At 35.7% G+C, this 21,472-nt stretch overlaps 1 protein-coding gene across 1 annotated transcript; it reads right to left on the bottom strand.

Annotated features, from left to right (window-relative positions):
* Positions 1–554: 554 nt before the first annotated feature.
* Positions 555–8,740, bottom strand: LOC129269930 (NADPH:adrenodoxin oxidoreductase, mitochondrial-like). Its single transcript, XM_054907372.2, has 7 exons — positions 8,678–8,740; positions 6,981–7,157; positions 5,104–5,199; positions 4,307–4,429; positions 3,311–3,424; positions 2,858–2,959; positions 555–1,231 (listed from the first exon to the last, which is right to left on the bottom strand). The coding sequence occupies exons 2-7, from the start codon at positions 7,152–7,154 to the stop codon at positions 1,016–1,018; spliced, it is 825 nt and encodes a 274-aa protein (XP_054763347.2). The 5' UTR covers positions 7,155–7,157; positions 8,678–8,740; the 3' UTR covers positions 555–1,015.
* Positions 8,741–21,472: the final 12,732 nt, after the last annotated feature.

The raw sequence follows: 21,472 nt of genomic DNA, 5'->3' as shown, positions 1-21,472 counted from the left end.
AGCATAATTGGCTCAAATGAATATGATATACATGTACAGTGTATTCTACAAGAATTATAATGACATTTAAAGTAATACTGCCATTCCATGACAAAAGGAAGTAACTGATTTTTTCAAATTAATTTTGAATATTTTCTGTATGCTCTACATGATGCTTAACCCTAACCAAGCCGGGCTTTATTTGGGGTGTTAGCTGGCCGAAAGAGTTTAATCAATCCCCCCCGCCCGAGATCTCTTTTATGCATAAATTCGCATAAAAGTGATCTGTGAGGTAATCTGCTAGACTGTATGTTTCATTTTTCTAAACTAATTATTTCTTTTTATACAAATTTACTATGCAAATATATTTGTAAATCATAATTTTTGCTATAATTCATTAAAAAAGGCTACGAGATGCTAATTTAAGGTTCATGAAAATATTCTTTATACCATTCCAAATAATTCCAAATGATAAAATTCTGCTTTGAATATTGATTTCCTATGTATTACATTGTTTTATGAATTCCTTATGTATTACATTGTTTTTTAACTTTTTGATTTTCATTTTTTTGGGGGGCCAAAATTTATTGCAGAACCTTTTTTGAAGCATAATCATGCTAATTTCAGTATATGAAAGTAAAAATAATTGTATCATTATGAATAAGATGAGAAAACTCAGTTTACATTGATTTTATACACAATATCACGTTTTTGAGCAATTTTGGGTCTGACATGGACTTTATACATAATTTTGAGTAATTTTGCAATTCGCAATAGTGTACCCCAGCATCGCATATTTGATCACAAAAGATGCGCAAGATTTCAAAGTAAAAAGTCACGGAAAATATCAAGGAGGGGTTGAATCACCCCCCCCCCCCCCAGCCATTTTAGGGTTGAGGGATTGGGGTCTAATTTCTTTTAAAAAAAAAATCTTCAAAAGCAATTAGCTCTTATATTTACACATAAAACAATGACACATATTCCTTATTAACTAAGAAACTCATCCTACAGAGTTGGTTCATTTTGTCATGGGATGTCAGTATAAGTCTGATACCATACCTGGAATGGCTGACTCTATTCCTTCAAAGTGACTTGGATCAATGACTGTCCTACAGTCAGGTAGTTTGATCATTTCTCTTAATTCCTTGATTGTAAATGAGATGTTTAGAGGACCTCTCCTTCCTACTACATGGACTCTCTTCACTCTACTCCTTGTCAAGGCTTCAATGGCACTGGCAGTGATGTCGGTTTTCTATTGAAAAATGTATGAAAACAAAAAAAATAGCTTACATTTTCTCATGTAGGTTAATAGGCACTTAAAACAAAAAAGTCTTTTTCCAGTCATATTGCTAAGCGTCTTTTGTAACAATTTTTCTGATTCTCAACTCAAGTCTGTGAGGTGTATATTCCTATTAATCCTTGCAAAGCCTCTTTCATAACAGTTATTCTGATTTCCAACTGATTTGTCTATCGTTGATGACAAAGGATCAGAAATGAAAAGATGCTGAGTGGGTACCTGCTCAAAGACATGGCACAGACTTTTGCTAAAGTGCCTTGCATTAATAATAATAATAATCGTGAATACTTATGTAGTGCACAGGTCCACCTTTCAGAGATCATGGCACTTCAAGAAAAATAATAATCCTTTATAACTAAAGTTTAATTCAAAGAAAATTAAACATTTTGATGCAGAGATGAGATGACACATGGATTCATCTTAGAAATTTTCTATACAATTTGCTATCATCAGCAGCAATATTCTCATCATTGTCATCATCTTCACCATCATCATCATCATCTTCATCATCTTCATCATCATCATCATCACCATCATCACCATCATCATCATCATCATCATCATCGTAATCATCTTCATCATCATCATCACTGCAATCATCATCCTCACCATCCTCACCATCCTCACCATCATTAACATCATCATTAAAATGATCAGCATCATCGTGTATTCAGATTCATCATTATCATCCCTATGGCACTCATCATTACTATCACCTGATCAATATGACAGTAGCTTGCCACTCGATCTCCACCCACTTTGTCTACTTTCCATTCAAACCTATTCCGCATGATCTAATCCTAGTTCCTCTTAAACCACTTCATTAACCCAGGGAATATAATATTAGGCAGAGGATACTCTCCAAAATGGGGTAGAATGGGGTCACAATAGCAACCCAAATAAAAGTGGAAAAATACATTATGCACTTACCTCGATTATATGGATGAAGGTCTATCGTGACACAGAATCCTGACATCGAGGCACAAACCGGACCCTCAAAAAAAAGGAAGAGTTCTGTCTCGTTCATTCTCCTTCATACAAAATTGAAAACAAAATGGCCGATCGATACCGAGAACGAACGCGACATAGAGGTCTAACTTTTCCTTTTTTTGAGGGTCCAGTTTGTGCCTCGAAGTCAGGATTCTGTGTCACGATAGATCATCATCCATATAATCAAGGTAATTGCATAATTTATTTTTCCCCCTTTTATTTGGAGTGCTATTGCGACCCCATTCTACCCCATTTTGGAGAGTACCCATGTCTGCCTAATATTACACGGACGAGTCCTGGGCTCCGGCCCCTGGGTTACCACTTCATATACTATCCATTTGGTCTCTCTGGCATTTATCCCTTCTACCATTCGTAGACCATCTAGGCATTAGACTAAATGACAAGTAGACTGAATGGGTATTTGACCAAGTGTAGTGCCGACCAAAGTGACAAATAGATCAAATGGATTTAAAGAAGTAGGCCAACGGCTTGTGGACCAAGTGAATATACACCAACTCTGCCACCATCACATGATCACATTAACTATCACCTGACTACTGTCACCTGATCACCTTCAACATCATGACTAACCTTTAGTATATCTATAGGAGTGAGGAGTATTCTAGCTACATCTAATGCAACATTCCCATGACCTATCACCACAGCTGTGTCTGTGTCCAACATTGGATCAAGCTAAAAGAGAAGAGAAAGGAAAAATCATCATAAATAGATTTTTAAAACAAAAGTTATGATTTATTATTAAAATGCATAATTCAAATAGTGTTACACTGTAATTTATATGATTAATGAACTAATACATTTGAGTATGTTCTTTCAATTTACCAATCTGGGTTTTTAAAGAGTATCCCCATAACTTGTGAGTTATTGATTTGTTTAAATTTTATCATGTGATTAAATAAAATTCTAAATCCATTTATAATTTTTTATTCAAAAGATCTTTGATTTTAAAAAATGTTTTAAATCATGACATTTTCCCAATACAATATTGTTCATTGCAATATTCACTAAAATACAAATACTCACATGTGAATGTTCTGGGAGTCCATTGTACCACCCAACAAACTTTCTAGCAGAGTAAAACCCTGGTAAATCTTCACCCGGTACGTTCAACATCTTATCTCCTTCAGCACCATAACTCTGTTTATTGTTTTTAAGGAAGAAAACAATACTCACGATTATCTCTACAATAATAATCGTGTAGCTTTAAAACACAAGGCATTATTTGACACAACGATGTATGTGCTAAAGAATCAAGGAATAATTTCTAACTGATACTGGTGTCTGAGCTTATTACAAGGTACTAAATTATTATTCTAATCATACATGTAGCTCATCCACCATATAGGTGCTAAAGCATCATTTTTTTTTGGGGGGGGGGGGAAGTCAGGTTAACACTACAGTATAAAGGCCTCTGCCTGTTTAATAAAAGAATTACAACTGTTTTAACTTTGCCATAACTAAAACTACTAATAATAATAATAATATACAGTTCTTGTATAGCGCATATCACAATTATGAATAATGTCTCTATGCGCTTCCAAAGGACTTGGATATTATTACCCCAGTTGTAGCTTGGTAGCCGTAATTACCAAGATTACAGCGCACACCCATTTCAAGGAATAAATTCCTGCCAGGTACCCATCCCATAAAACTACCATGATGACAGGACTTAGCAGCCAATCACAATCAAGGTTTCCATGGTAGCAGACATAATGGCAAAGTTACAACAGTTGTATCTAGTTATAAAACGGGCCCCTGGTGACAGTGCTCCCAAACCCTACGAAATAACTCGCTGAGCAGGGGCATATGGATCTGGTAATTATTCTTGCTTTCCAGAAATAGTAAATGATCAGTCTCTTTATTACGCATTATACATCAATAACTTATTTCCACTTATTTTAATAAAACATGTGACTTGGACCTGGGACCATATACAGTAGTGGCCTTTATATAGTTTGAGAAAGTATATCATAACCGAATTAGACCTATCAAGTGTATGTAGATTAGAGTGTTGCTTACCAACACAACAGCACTGTATGCTTCTAAAAGTTCCTTGACCTGGACGTCTTTGCCTATACTCACTCCGCCTATGAAGGAACAACGGCCAGCTGTCGCGAGGGTTGTAAACTGGTTTATCACATTCTGTGAACCAAAAACATGAAAAGTGAATATGAATTCAAAGAACCCATTTCAAACTAAATAGACACAATCCAGTTCCAAGAGACAATGTGTTAAGATCAGAAATTTAAGACCAAAGGAGTATTTCATGATGCAACTTGTATGGTAGTTTTAAATAGATAAATTTGCTGTCATCAGCTAATCTGATGACTTAAAATCATACTTAAGTCTTTGTGATACTATATTGCTGTACTTAAGTCTTGGTGATGCTATATTGCTGTACACACGTACAACCAAAAAACACATAAAAAGGGGACTTTTTGCTGATCATGTCACATAATGCATGTGACACATTTAGGGTGTCTTTAAGGACAAAATTGGGAAAAAGGGCATGGTTGTGGGGTTAAACTCATATATTTTTACGGGTTATACTTGTTCAGGGGGCAAAATTGTCAAAAATGCATGTGAAAATACTTGAATAGGGTATAGAATTGACCAATTGATAAAACTTGTTTAGGGTGGGTTTGTAAAAGCTGTGATCGTGCATGGCCACGGTAATATAGCTCAGTGGCCCCTGGGTGTGGTATATCCCCTCCCCAAAACTGTCTCAAATGTACAATAGTTTTTACTAATGCCCTCACTGATGTGCATCTGATTTTGGATGCACACCTATAAAGGTGGTCATTAAAACTTGTTACCTTAACATCTGGATGGTCTGGGGCCACACCGTACCTAACAAGACCAAAGGGAACTGGAAGACGATCATAGATGTCTACATGTAATGACTTGTCACCCTGTAAGGATATCAAGCATAAAATCAAATCATTATTTTAATTGGCAAAATGCAATGAGGTTATGTAACATAAATTATTTCTCAATGATTCCTGTACATAAATGTTCTCTTTGAAAATAGGAGGGCCATATTCTTTTATAAAGACCTTTAACAATGTATTTTCAGTAGTTTCCCTCTCAGGAACAGCAATAAAGAGAAAACCATGAATCAGTGTATGACAAATGGAAGGAATGTCTGCATTATGTGAGAAACAACCACTCAATTTTTTTTGGGGGGGGATTGTGCATATATTTTGTAATCCCAACTTTCAAAGGTCAATAACTTTTCCATTTGTTTTCTCACTCCTTTTACATATACACTATCCTGTCTAAAGTTCAAATTTTCCCATTTTCAAGCAAACCATTTATTCAACTTCTGTTTAAATGGCATTGATTTTTTTATCAATTTTATTGTGATACATAAAATAAACACTCGAACAGGTCCTCACGAGTCATTAACATGGATATATGCCTGTACAAAAATTTACACATCTTTATGACCCCCTTGGGTTACTGGAGACCTGGGATGACTAAAGCTGAACTAATTGCCCCTTCACCCCACATCCCCGCCCCTCCCCCTCCCCCTCTCAATGGTCCCCACCCTAAACAAGTGGAATGCCTCTGGCCGTCTCACCTGCATCACGCGATTCAATATAGCAGCAGTGCTGATTTTGAAAACTACTATAACTCGCACAAGATGTTCAGTGATACTTGGTTACTCTTATTTCCACGTTTTATGAACTAGACCAATACACTTATAGAGATATGATGGCAATTCAACAAATACCCCCAACGTGGCCAAAGTTCTTTGACCTTACATGACCTTTGACCTTGATCATGTGACCTGAAACTCGCACAGGATGTTCAGTGATACTTGATTACTATTATGTCCAAGTTTTATGAACTAGACCAACACACTTTCAAATTTATGGCTGTAATTCAACAAATACCCCAATTTGGCCAAAGTTCATTGACCCTAAATGACCTTTGACCTTGATCATGTGACCTGAAACTTGCACAGGATGTTCAGTAATACTTGATTACTATTATGTCCAAGTTTCATGAATCAGATCCATAAACTTTCAAAGTTATGATGGTAATTCAACAGATACCCCCAATTCGGCCAAAGTTCATTGACCCTAAATGACCTTTGACCTTGGTCATGTGACGTGAAACTCATGCAGGATGTTCAGTGATACTTGATTAACCTTATGTATAAGTTTCATGAACTAGGTCCATATATTTTCTAAGTTATGATGACATTTCAAAAACTTAACCTTAGGTCGCCGTCGGAAAAGTGGCGCCTATAGTCTCACTCTGCTATGCAGGTGAGACAAAAACTAACCTTCCATGACTGTGCTGTATAGAACCCTGCAGGTCCACTTCCAAGGGAATCCCAGCCATGGCGTAATTTCCTTCGGCAAGAAATTTATCCACATTGTGCTGCACTCGACCCAGGTGAGGTAAATGGGTACCTGGCAGGAATTTATTCCTTGAAATGCCACCGCGCTGTAAAAGGCTGCGGGGCTAAAACCAGGGTAATAATAACCAATCAAGTGCATAGGGATGCATTTGGCAGTGATATGCGCTATATAAGCATGTTGGTATTATGTATTCCAATGATGCATACCCTAGGGTTACTAGAAGCCTGGGATGACCGAGGCAGGACTGGGTGGCCCTTCACCCCACATCCCCACCCCTCCCCCTTCTCCTCTCAATGGTCCCCCCCCCCCCCAATACTAACCTTCAATAATGACTGTGCTGTATAGAACCCTGCAGGTCCACTTCCAATGATGCAAACCCTTGGGTTACTAGAAGCCTGGGATGACCGAAGCCGGACTGGGTGCCTGGTCTGATGAAGGCAACTTTGACATACATGTAGTTGTCTAGAAAGGAATCTACGCAGTACCCACGACATCTTCTACCAAGTAAGAAGAGAAGAACAAGATAACAGGGAAGAAATGAGAGGGGAAAAGTTATGCACTCATGCACTAAATTAATTCATAAAATGCAACATTTCAATGCCACAATAAAAACAGTGATTTTTTCAGTAGTTTGAAAAAATAATAAATTTTTTGTTCTTACTAAGTACTACATAACATGAAGACAGTCTTCTTCTTCTACTCTGGTGCAGTCCACTAATAATGTATTTTGGTCAGTAGAGTCAGGAAGTAGAAACTGTAACAACTCTTAAAGGTCAAGTCCACCCCAAAAAAATGTTGATTTGAATAAATAGAGAAAAATCAAACTAGCATAACGCTGAACATTTCATTAAAATCGGATGTAAAATAAGAAAGTTATGACATTTTAAAGTTTTGCTTATTTGTCACAAAACAGTGATATGCACAACTCAGTGACATGCAAATGAGACAGTCGATGATGTCCATCACTCACTATTACATTTGTTTTTAATTGTTTGAATTATACAATATTTCGTTTTTTATAGATTTGACAATAAGGACCCACTTGACTGAACTATATAATATTAAACAATGCTAATTCCACATGTTCAGGGAGGAACTAATTGTTTTTTCACTTGACAATGAAAAGAAAATCAGAATAATTTGTATTACGTATAATAAAATACAAAAGAATTAGTGAGTGGATGACATCATCAGTCTCCTCATTTGCATACCGACCAGGATGTGCATATAACTGTTTTGCGAAATTAAGCGAAAGTTTAAAATGTCATAACTTTCTTATTTTACATCCGATTTTGATGAAATTTTCAGTGTTTTGCTTCTTTGATTTTTCAAGACTCCAATGATGAAGAAGTATATGTCAAAGGATTTTAAAAAGACATGGAGTCTTCAAGACTATAATATACAGTCTAGATGGCAAACTCCATGACCATGTTCATCAACCCCACCAAAGACGATACCAAGGGCCAGGCGATACCGCGAGCAACGCTTTGAAAAGTTGACTATTTTGCATGTACAAATTTCGATCACTTCCGCGATAGCGCCATCTAGCTAGCGTCCTTTGCCGAGCCTATCTTTGAGAAAAAAGTCTCACATTCACAATTCACGAGATTTTGCAGGAATATGAATTCAGCCACGAGAGGACTTGGATAAATCTTGCTCATTAACATAGGGACTTGCAGACTGACTGAAGTGTGAGTGGCCTAGGCCCCTAGTGACAGAAGTGTGCGTGCCCAACACAACGGCGAAGAAGTCCAACTCCAAGACTAAAGAGATCGTGACTGACTAGCCACTAGGTCTCGAAATTCAGGACACTTATTTGAACGGGTGGGACTACAATAGTACAATGTCAATGCACAACTGCGCTGGTGAGATAGAGACAAACATGACTAGGTTAAGTTTAGTTAGGTACGACAAGCTCTGAGACAGGTACTAATTTTTCAAAAACACAACTTTCATAAGCTATCACAATTATAATTATTTAAAAACCAATAACATTAACAACAAATTACAAATTTACCTTGTATTACGAGATCCAAAAAAAATCCTCCACGCCGCGAGTATGGAAAGCCAAGCCAGTGTTTCCTTAGCTCCAAAATAAATTTCCCGAAACTGAATCCCAAATTTCATCGATATATAATCGGTAGGCACTTATGAACCAAGTTTGAAAGGAGACTCGTAAAATTACGTCACTCTCGCTGATGAATATTCATTAGATCGTGGTCGTGCGTGTTCAATACACACTGAGTACAGCTGGCATGCAGACTACTAGTATATGCGAGGAACTTTTGCTCCAGAGACAAGTTGTCAAATAACGTGTGTGTGTGTGTACCATCGGCTGGTAGTATTCCATGCTGTACTTCAAACCGCGTCGGAGAGAGTGCATGGCAATTCGGTAAAACGAAGTTTCCGATATAAAGAGATAATAACACTATGTACAGTATATAGGCCTACGTTGAGAGGCAAATGTCAGATCAGGGGAGGCAGGAGTACAATATTTTTTTTGGAAGGGAAGAATAGTGTAGAATAAAAGGTATTACATATAGCCAATTGATCTAGGTGAGGGATTAAGCTTATAGTGAACAATGATGACTTTGATGTTTAAAAAAAAGAATGAATATACCTTACCTGAATATTATGGTGAACCCAATTTAAAAGGAGGTGAGGCAAGTTTCAATGGAGGTTTTTAAAAAGAATAAACTGTACTACAAATTTAAAAGGAGGCGAGGTAAGTTTCAATGGAGGTTTTTAAAAAGAATAAACTGTATTAATATATGGTGAAGCCAATTTAAAAGGAGGTGAGGCAAGTTTCAATGGAGGTTTTTAAAAAGAATAAACTGTACTACAAATTAGGGTGAAGCCAGTTTAAAAGGAGGTGAGGCAAGTTTTAATGGAGGTTTTTTAAAAGAATAAACTGTACTACAAATTTAAAAGGAGGTGAGGCAAGTTTTAATGGAGGTTTTTAAAAAGAATAAACTGTACTACAAAATATGGTGAAGCCAACTTAAAAGGAGGTGAGGCAAGTTTCAATGGAGGTTTTTTTGAAAGAATAAACTGTACTACAAATTATGGTGAAGCCAATTTAAAAGGAGGCGAGGCAAGTTTCAATGGAGGTTTTTAAAAAGAATAAACTGTATTATATATATGGTGAAGCCAATTTAAAAGGAGGTGAGGCAAGTTTCAATGGAGGTTTTTAAAAAGAATAAACTGTACTACAAATTAGGGTGAAGCCAGTTTAAAAGGAGGTGAGGCAAGTTTTAATGGAGGTTTTTAAAAAGAATAAACTGTACTACAAATTTAAAAGGAGGTGAGGCAAGTTTTAATGGAGGTTTTTAAAAAGAATAAACTGTACTACAAATTATGGTGAAGCCAACTTAAAAGGAGGTGAGGCAAGTTTCAATGGAGGTTTTTTTGAAAGAATAAACTGTACTACAAATTATGCTGAAGCCAATTTAAAAGGACGTGAGGCAAGTTTCAATGGAGGTTTTTAAAAAGAATAAACTGTACTACAAATTTAAAAGGAGGTGAGGCAAGTTTTAATGGAGGTTTTTAAAAAGAATAAACTATACTATAAATTATGGTGCAGCCAATTTAAAAGGAGGTGAGGCAAGTGTCAATGGAGGTTTTTAAAAAGAATAAACTGTATTATAAATTATGGTGAAGCCAATTTAAAAGGAGGTGCGGCAAGTTTCAATAGAGGTTTTTAAAAAGAATAAACTGTACTACAAATTTAAAAGGAGGCCGCGAGCTAGGCAAATTTCAATGGCTCAAAATTTATAACATCAAAATGGGTATTAGTATTTACTTCAATTTGGATAAGGTAAATTCTGAGATCTGATCTGCATATATAAGTTTAAGCATTTTGTTAAGCCAGCCAAATTGCTAAGTAAATTAATTACAAACTCAAAACTTAGAATTTAATAGGTATTTGTATTTCCTAGAGGACATGTACAGATTTCTTGTTGACAAAGGATGACATGATGATTATTTTGCATAACCTGGCTTATTAAAAAATATATTATGTACATTCCATTTCAGTGATAATTGCATTTTTGGGGAGGGGATATTACATATATTTGGGAAATGGAAAAGTTCAAAATGAATGCGCTACTTAACCTTTTTACGCTGGGGGGGGGGGGGCTCTGAGCTCTGCGATTAAAAAAAAAAAGTCTTTTGCATGTTTTGAGACCAGTTTTGCGAAGCCCGGGTACTGGGTTCTGAAAATTACCAAACAATTTCTTCTTCTTCTTCTTCAAGCTACACTGCCTCCTTCAATCCTGAAGATTCTTGCAGTATTGTAGTACCGGGGACCGGCAGGTGCAATGCACCGGGTGAACACCCTACTCTTTGACGAATAGTGTATTGGTTTTAACGTGCATATAGGTTGTGACTCTCCTATACACGGGACCAACATTTGCGTCCTTTCCGATGGACGGAGTGTTTTCCAGCTGCATTCACACCCGCACCGAACACAGCGGTGAGGCACGTTAACACACAACGCTAGCATCAGTTTTTTTTTTTTGTTAGACGTCTTCCGGCATGCTGCGGGACTCGAACCCACGCACGTTGAGATCTACGATCTTATCCGGAACAGGCGCTCTAACCGTCTGAGCTACACTGCCTAATTTGTAAGTGCATATCAGACAAAAATGGCTCAATTGTGATATTTGTGTACCACGTCAATTGATGGAATATGCGTTTTCAACCAAAATTCATAAATGCCTAATTGTTTTTAGTTTTGTTGAACTAAACTGATTTATTTTATGCTAGCTGTTACGAGAGTCCCAGCATCGTTGAAAAAAAACCAATGCAATGCAAAGGTAAAAAAATACATTATCAAAGAACGCCACAAAGAGTTTCTAAACCAAAAATTAGAACATTTGGAGCTTTATTTAGGGAGTTACAGGAATAGGTATAGTATACTAATTATGCACAAATGAGCATAATCAATTAATAGCAATTTGCATGAAATAAATAACTGCACAATTTTGTGGATTATTAAAAGCAATTGCAATATATTTCTTCACTATTCATTGTTTTTAGAAACCTCATTGTAGACTTGCCTCATGCATTTCCTCTCAAGTTGGCTTCATCATTCGAATTATATTCTACACTTATCATTCTTAAAAAAAAATCATTGTAGACTTGCCTCACCTCCTCTCAAGTTGGCTTCACCATAATATTCATTCTTTGTTAAAACATCATTTTACACTTGCCTCATATGCACCTCCTCTCAAGTTGGCTTCATCATTCGAATTATAGTCTACACTTATCATTCATTTAAAAAAATCATTGTAGACTTGCCTCACCTCCTTTCAAGTTTGCTTCAACATAATATCCATTCTTTGTTAAAACATCATTTTACACTTGCCTCACCTCTCAAGTTGGCTTCACCATATAATTTGTAGTACAGTTTATTCTTTTAAAAAACCTCCATTGAAACTTGCCTCACCTCCTTTTAAATTGGCTTCACCATATACAGTTTATTCTTTTTAAAAACCTCCATTAATTGAGACTTGCCTCGCCTCCTTTTAAATTTGTAGAACAGTTTATTCTTTTAAAAAACCTCCATTGAAATTTGCCTCACCTCCTTTTAGATTGGCTTCACCATAATGCAGTTTATTCTTTTTAAAAACCTCCATTGAAACTTGCCTCACCTCCTTTTAAATTGGCTTCACCATAATTTGTAGAACAGTTTATTCTTTTAAAAAACCTCCATTGAAACTTGCCTCACCTCCTTTTAAATTGGCTTCATCATAATTTGTAGTACAGTTTATTCTTTTTAAAAACCTCCATTGAAACTTGCCTCGCCTCCTTTTAAATTTGTAGAACAGTTTATTCTTTTAAAAAACCTCCATTGAAACTTGCCTCACCTCCTTTTAAATTGGCTTCATCATAATTTGTAGTACAGTTTATTCTTTTTAAAAACCTCCATTGAAACTTGCCTCGCCTCCTTTTGAATTTGTAGAACAGTTTATTCTTTTAAAAAACCTCCATTAAAACTTGCCTCACCTCCTTTTAAATTGGCTTCACCATAATTTGTGTAGTACAGCTTATTATTTTTTAAAACCTCCATTGAAACTTGCCTCACCTCCTTTTAAATTGGCTTCACCATAATTTGTAGTACAGTTTATTCTTTTTAAAAGCCTCAATTGAAACTTGTCTCACCTCCTTTTAATTTAGCTTCACCTATACAGTAATTTATTCTTTTTAAAATCCTCCATTGAAACTTGCCTCGCCTCCTTTTAAATTTGTAGAACAGTTTATTCTTTTAAAAAACCTCCATTGAAACTTGCCTCACCTCCTTTAAATTGGCTTCACCATATAATACAGTTTATTTTTTTTTAAACCTTTATTGAAACTTGCCTCGCCTCCTTTTAAATTTGTAGAACAGTTTATTCTTTTAAAAAACCTCCATTGAAATTTGCCTCACCTCCTTTTAGATTGGCTTCACCATAATTGCAGTTTATTCTTTTTAAAAACCTCCATTGAAACTTGCCTCACCTCCTTTTAAATTGGCTTCACCATAATTTGTAGTACAGTTTATTCTTTTAAAAAACCTCCATGAAACTTGCCTCACCTCCTTTAAATTGGCTTCACCATATAATACAGTTTATTCTTTTTAAAAACCTTAATTGAAACTTGCCTCGCCTCCTTTTAAATTTGTAGAACAGTTAATTTATTCTTTTAAAAAACCTCCATTGATATTTGCCTCACCTCCTTTTAGATTGGCTTCACCATAATGCAGTTTATTCTTTTTAAAAACCTCCATTGAAACTTGCCTCACCTCCTTTTAAATTGGCTTCACCATAATTTGTAGTACAGTTTATTCTTTTAAAAAACCTCCATTGAAAATTAACTTGCCTCACCTCCTTTTAAATTGGCTTCACCATAATTTGTAGTACAGTTTATTCTTTAAAAAAACCTCCATTGAAACTTGCCTCACCTCCTTTTAAATTGGCTTCACCATATAATACAGTTTATTCTTTTTAAAAACCTCCATTGAAACTTGCCTCGCCTCCTTTTAAATTTGTAGTACAGTTTATTCTTTTTAGAAACCTCCATTGAAACTTGCCTCACCTCCTTTTAAATTGGCTTCACCATAATATTCAGGTAAGGTATATTCATTCTTTTTTTTTTTAAACATCAAAGTCATCATTGTTCACCATAAGCTTAATCCCTCACCTAGATCAATTGGCTATATATATTACCTTTTATTCTACACTATTCTTCCCTTCAAAAAAAAATTGTACTCCTGCCTCCCCTGATCTGACATTTGCCTCTCAACGTAGGCCTACTGTACATAGTGTTATTATCTCTTTATATCGGAAACTTCGTTTTACCGAATTGCCATGCACTCTCTCCGACGCGGCTTGAAGTACAGCATGGAATACTACCAGCCGATGGTACACACACACACACGTTATTTGACAACTTGTCTCTGGAGCCAAAGTTCCTCGCATACTAGTATAACTTTCTGCATGCCAGCTGTACTCAGTGTGTATTGAACACGCACGACCACGATCTAATGAATATTCATCGGCGAGAGTGACGTAATTTTACGAGTCTCCTTTCAAACTTGGTTCATAAGTGCCTACCGGTTACCTATATAATCGGGCAATAATACAGAGGGCCTAAATTTGGTCCAGGTGGCCAAAATCAAGGAATTTAGCATTTTTTTTTCACGCCCTCTTTAAAAATAGGAACAAAACTACAAAATAATAATAATAATAATAATATATGTGATTTGTAATGCGCCAAATCCACTCGGCAGAGTGCCCAAGGCGCAGTGAAAGAAGAGAAAAAGAACGAAAGAGAAAAAGTACAAATATGATAGTAATAGATTCAGGAACAATGCGTGCGCGGAGCGCGAGCGGAAATTTTGAGCCGACGTATACCGGTATGGAGGTAAAAAATTATTTAAATATAACCTGAATATTGATAGTTGCTAATTGAAATTTTCGGATTTTCTGAAATTTCCTGGATTTTTTTTCGTTTCCCTAAGTTCATAACCTTTCCTGGAAAAGTCAAAATTTCCTGAAACGGCGATCATGAACGTTAACTTAACGCGCACAGGCTGCGCTTTTTAAATTCTGAGCTGATTTATAATTTCATTTTTTAGAGTGAAGGTGAAAAATTGTTTTAGCCATCACAATAGGCCTACAGACCCGGGGGCAGTACGTCAAATACATCGCTGTACACATGCGTGACCAAAAAAAAATCATTTTTAAATTAAGGGGTGTTTTTTCAGTTTTGGACGAGGGCCGCGCGTGCACTCGTTAAGGGTATCAAAAACACAGATTTTCAAGAAAAAGGGTGGTTTTGAAAGACTGGTCAATGGTTAATCGAGAGGTCAAACGTTTTTAAGGGTTTTTTTTCCAAAGCTTTTTTTAAGACTAGCCAAACGTGTTTAGGGTCCCGGGGGGCCACTTCCACTGACGAGTGGATACCATGCGCGACCAAGGGGTCTCGAAAAGCACCCTAAACACGTATTTTCCATATTCTGAAAATGCACCCCTTAACAAGTATTGGCGTCTGAAACCCTACCCTTAACAAGTATTGGAAACAAAACGACACTCTTGGCAAGTATTCCCTAAAATGAACCCCTAAACAAGTACAGCGATATTTTATTGTTAAAACGGTCCGTCGGTCGTCGGTTTAACCTTTACAATTTACACACCATTTGGTTTAGTACGGCCCCAGCTTCCACACCTAGGGCAAATCGGACTCTAAACACGTAGTGTTGGGGCAAAAAGGACATCCTTTATAAAACATTTTAATTTTGTTTTATCATCCCCGCAAAGTTGACCCTAAACACGTAGCTTTCCTAGCGAAATAGATACCCTTTTTTCATTATTTTTGTGTTTTTGACACCCTTATCACGTTACGTACGTAACGTGCCCTATCTTGAAAAAGACATCCTTTTTACGTGTTTTTTGGGTCGCGCATGGTATCCACTCGTCAATGTAAGTGCCCCCCCCCCGGGTTTAGGGTATGTTTTTCCCCAAGCATTTTCCCCGGGGTCATATTCTGACGACAACTTGTTGAGGGCACAAAATTAATGTGCAAATATAACAAGCCCGTGAAAAATTTGTTAAGGGGGTTATATTTTGCACACTGAGAAAAAAAAAATTGTTTAGGGGGTGTTAATTGGAAATAATTTGGTTACGCATGTGTACAGCAATACACTTGACTGCCCCCCCCCCCCCCGGGGGGGGGGGGGCTAAAGAGCTTTTTACGCAACGAGATGATAGTACATTTGAAGAAAAAAAAAAGCTGCAAACATATCTGATATTTTTATAAATTATAGTGCATCTCTGCATGGCACACAGGCATGTGTCCATGGAGTCCCCAGTACCTCATTTCACTGATCAAAAGTTATACCCCTTCAAGATCCTTACGTTCCTCCTTTTCCAATTCTCTTGTTACCCCCAAAGTTTCCAAAACCTGTGATGAAAGATCATTTGTTTACTCATCCTCTAAGTTATGGAATAGCCTCCCTGAAGACATCAAACAGTGCAAGACCTCTGAAACTTTCAAACATTACCTCAAAACATTTATCTTCAATTCTTCTTAATTTCTTTTATAATATCCTAAAAAGCGCCTTGAGCACTCTACAGAGTGGATTTGGCGGGATATAAGTCTAATTATTATTATTATAAACAAAGCTAATTCAAAGTATAATTTATGAAGGCTAATATTCTTTGTATGGATGAAAATTTAAGGAAAATGAAAACAGGGTGGATTGGGGTGGGTGAAGGAGGTAAAGCATGTAGATGTATTGATTATATCTATGGGTTAAAACTGATGATGTCAGGCACTTACTATTTCTTTTATATTTTATTATATGAAATATGAAATATTCTAATTTTATCCTCATTGTCCTGTGAAACAAAGTCCTTACTGAACATATGTAATTACCATTTATTCAAATCATATTTATATTGGGGTGGACTTGTTATAGCGCCATGGTTTAAATATGTGCGGGAGGAGTACAGCTAAACAAAGTCAACACTGCTGTAAGCGACAGCAGGGCGACGTCGTCATCGCCGGTGAAGGGATAGCTAACTTGATCGTACATACGATAAAAAATATATTTTCCTGTTGGTCTTTACAATAGCAATTTCAATACGTCAAATAAACATAAAATATTATATTTGTCAATTGAAATATTTTTTTCAAATAAATCTATAGTAATTTTAATGTAAAACTCCGAACGTTGACATTTTTAATCGATTTAAAAAAAATCTATAAAATTCTAGATAAAATTTTAGATTAAAATTTTCCCAGATAACAAGCTAGATACCAACCTTTACTTAAGTGCAATTTTATGATTTAGTTTTGAAAGTGTTTTTAATCATCTTTGAATATCTTTATAATTCATTAAAAATAAAAATTGCGTATCTTGATAACTACTAAAAAATATCGATGGTTACAACGACATTGATATATAATTGACTGGAATTATATGCCATCCCCCCATAATAGGGTGACGACCTACGATCGTTTGTGGCGGAGATCGACTTCGACTGTCTACCAACCTCGGTCACTAATTTTTAGGAACGCTAGTCTAATTAACAATTACATAATCCATGTGTAATGGCCTAAACCCTTGAGCACAAGTTTATGATGACAATACGAGGGATTTATATTCCGTCTTTCCCCTTTTGATGAATGCTCTGAAAGGCGCTTGAGCAAAAACAAAAATTAAAGAGAAGTCAGTAAAAGGCATATTACTAACGATGAAAAAATGTCTGTCTTAAAACCTAGTAGCTGCTTGTGAACAAATGCAGGTTGCTTGAACAATTTTGCAGGGTGTATTAGAGACTTGTAATCGGGTGCGGATCCATTGATGATATGATAAACCAGAAGTAGAATTTTGAAAATTATGCGATCTTTTATGGACAATCAATGGAAGAGTGATGTTATCGTGTTTATTTGACAGAGAAACCACGCGAGCTGCTGAATTCTGCAGTTTTTTTAAGTCGGGTGATTTTAGAGTAAAACTTGTAAAAGCCCCCTCACCAGTAGCGTACCGTGAACCGCAAGAGACAAAGCACTGGGGGGGCAGTGCATTGTCTGTGAACAATGCTTTGCCCCCCCAGTGCTTTGTCTCCTCCGAGTCACGGTACGCTACTGCCCCTCACACCTGACCGAATGTAGGCGAACGAAGGGTGACGAATGGGAAAAATGAACGAAATGCACGCGAATTCAACAAATTCAAATAAAATTTCAGTCAAATCATGCGATCAGTAACTATTGTCAAATTTTATCAACGGTAAGCGAAGGATAAATATGACATGCGAAGGATATCGATTTTTGGGTTCACCTGTTTGAGAAAATTGCGGCCGAAGGCGAGCGAAGCTTATAGGTTGATATAACCCAATAAGACGAACGAACAGTGAGCAATGGTTTAATATTGTGTGCGATTAGAAACGAAGACGAGGGAATAGATCGGGCAATCTTGTTCGTTGTGTCATCGTGTTGCTTCGTTACGAGTTCTTTCGAGATCGGTCCACTGTGGCAAAAAGGCGATGAGGGACTATGCGCGATAATAACACACGAACGATAAACGAACGATTACCGCAGACTAAATAAGAGATGCGAATGCAAACAGATGACCAACGATTTCTCAATTCGTCGGGAAATTTTAAACATGTTCAAAATTTCCGCGCGAATTTGAATAATTGCAGCTGTTAGTTCAGAAGGAGTACGAACCCAAACACGAAGGGTAAAATATGATTTACTATCAGTTACCATTGAAAGCGATTTCTTAAAAATGCCTTTCGCCAGCCATCGCAAGGCATATTTCAGGCAATTAGGTTAGGTGTGAGGGGGCCTTTAGGTATATTATAGAGAATACTATTATCGAAATCAAGACGTGAGAAAATCAGGCGCGGTTCAAGACTTTTTTTTTTGGGGGGGGGGGGCTTGTGAAATTGTCGACGTTGCTATTAATATAACAACATTCGATTCGATTCCTTCAGCAAGAAATTTACCCACATTGTGCTGCAATCAACCCAGGTGGGGTAAATGGGTACTGGCAGGAATCCATTCCCAAAAAGCAGTGCGCACCAGAATCGGTAGACTAGCTTAGCCGGGGTAATGAGGAGCCCCTTGAGCACCAGCAAGGTGGATACGTGCGCTACACAGATCTTATATTATTATTATTTATCATTAAAAAAAATTATATAAAACATTATATGGCAAAAATATTGATGATAAAACAAACATTCAAACAACAACAATAACAACAAATTAATAATACGAGAGAGCGTATAGCGACCGAGCGAGAAAAAAAAAATCGCATTTAAATAAACTGCTTGAGAATTTTTCATCCATAACATGCACCAGGGCCTGATGGATGTTATAGATAAGTGTTATGAGGGCAATTAACGATGGGGGGGGGGGGGTTATTACTGGTTCTAAGGAAATGGGTTTGTGTAATTTTTCGGTGTGCTTCACATTTAAGATTCTGTATTATAATTTAGCGCACAAAGCGCGCCGAAAATTTTAAACGTTGTCTTTACCCCCCTCTCGCCATCCGAAACATGGATCGACACTCCTGACTCTAAACTTTATGTTTTAAATAACTTTAGCCTCAGTCGGGGAGTATAGCGACAGAGCCATTTTCTAAAAAAAAAAACATAATCATGATATTAGGATTGTGATTTTTCAAAAGTGACAATTTTGTCTTCTTTCGGTGCTCACTGGAGCATGACATAAAATATGTCTGTAGCATTCACTTAATCACTTAGATGGTAGCTTATAAAATTACCTCCACGCTCATGTAAAAATATATTTAAAACTCCTCCTGGTTCAGAAATTATGGATGTTTGTTTAAGGGGGGCTTACTTTTTTGTTGTGTATATAATTATTATCATTATCATCATTATTAACATTATTATTATTGTTATTACTATTACTATTATCATTATATTATCTTTACATAATCCCTTCTTTCGTACATTTCTAATCAAGGAATTCAGGATATTGATTTAAACCAACTAACGTCTGTTTTTTTCACGCTGAACTCTTGCGTACGTAACATTTGTAATCGATTATGTAAAGTCAATTAAAAAAAAAATTAAATAAATTTCATAACAATATTTTCCAGATTACAAGAAAGACATTAATTATATCTCAAAATATATTTGTTTAATGTTACTCAATTACCTTTGAACATTTTTATAACTCATTTAAAGGAAAAATTGTAAATCGTAAAAAACTAACTATTAAAATATTGCTTTAGAATATTCATGAACACAACGACGTCCTCCAATTGTTGACCTTGATTATAGCCACCCTCCCGTAACAGGGTGGCGATCTTTGATCACTTGTGGCGGGCTTGTTTTCGGCTAGCTACGAACTTCGGTCACTAAATCTTACTGAACTTTACTGTATTCACAGCTATACAACTTTTATTTTAATACAATCAACGCATGCAATGTACCATTGACATAAAATCAAACAAGTATGCACCCAGTATAAACCAACCGATATTCAGTGGTATTCCTTCTTTGGAAATCGGCTCTCGATGTCACATCTCGCTGGACAATGCAACGAGGCTAAAGCAAGCTCTGCTGAAGGAAACTGGGAGTCCCGTCCATCTCAAACAATTCCAAAAGAATATATCAAAATTGGCCATTGTGTCATCTTTTGTCATTTACTATAAATCTGAATGTGTAGGAAACCAAACTCATTCTCCGTGTTTCAAGTGAATAGACGAACTCCATTTTCCTTCCTTTTGCTCACCTCGGTGCATTTCCCGGTATTTTCCTCCATATTGATATTGAACCGGATTAAAGTTATCCCCTCTCACTTTCTGATTTTCAATAAGTCATTATTTACATTTGACCTTCATTTGTTTTTATACATTATATATATACATATATATATATATATATATATATACATATATATATATATATATACATATATATATATATATATATATATATATATATATATATATATATATATATATATATATATATATATATATATATATGTATATATATATATATATATATATATATATATATATATATATATATATATATATATATATATATATATATATATATATATATATATATATATATTGTGTGTGAAAGAAATGGATGAAGAGAACATATATATATATGTATCATATATACAACATGATTTTATTGTTATGTCTCAAATCAAATATACAATAAAGATAATAAATAATGAATAAAGATCACTTAATATATAATTGTAAAACGATCATTGAGAATGATAATGAAGAAAATGCAACTTGTCTCTAATGCAGATTGAAAGTCATCATGATCATTAGAATCTGAAATGATAACAGAAAGAAAAAAGAAGAAAAAATAACAGGTCGAGTGAGTTCACTTTCCTCTCGAAACCCTTGCTCTTCCCCAGAATGTCAGTGCTTTGCTTTCTTCTTCTTTTTCTCTTCCTTTTTGAAAAACTATATTATTGCATCCTCATATATATATATTTTAATTCAATTTAATTATTCAATTTAATTCGGTTTATTATATGAATACATTGTAAAAACAGTCCGGGGACTCACACATACAAAGTTCTTCGAAAAAAAGAAAAATACATGAAAGGAATATATACCTATTAATTAACAAAAGATAATCAAGTAAGAACATAAGAGTAAGATTAAATATCGAGGTTCATGAAAGGGGGATTATGCTATAAAAAATAAGTGAAATTAGAATGACCGAAAAAACACCCCAAAATACTGAGGAACATTGTATGTTGATTGATTTCATTGTACATTTTAAAAAAAGATGTAAAACAGCAAAAAGGATAATTG

The sequence above is a fragment of the Lytechinus pictus genome, chromosome 10, assembly GCF_037042905.1.
Source record: "Lytechinus pictus isolate F3 Inbred chromosome 10, Lp3.0, whole genome shotgun sequence".
Classification (NCBI taxonomy): Eukaryota; Metazoa; Echinodermata; class Echinoidea; order Temnopleuroida; family Toxopneustidae; genus Lytechinus; species Lytechinus pictus.
Note: the sequence above shows the minus strand (reverse complement) of the source record. Positions and strands in the feature narration are given on the sequence as shown.

Coding starts and splice junctions, on each gene's coding strand:
- LOC129269930 (XM_054907372.2), bottom strand. CDS start 7,154: ATGTCGTGGGTACTGCGTAGATTCCTTTCTAGACAACTACATGTATGT. Junction 5,200..6,980: donor CAGCACAGTCATTATTGAAG/GTTAGTATTGGG, acceptor ATATCCTTACAG/GGTGACAAGTCATTACATGT. Junction 1,232..2,857: donor CTCCTATAGATATACTAAAG/GTTAGTCATGAT, acceptor ATTTTTCAATAG/AAAACCGACATCACTGCCAG.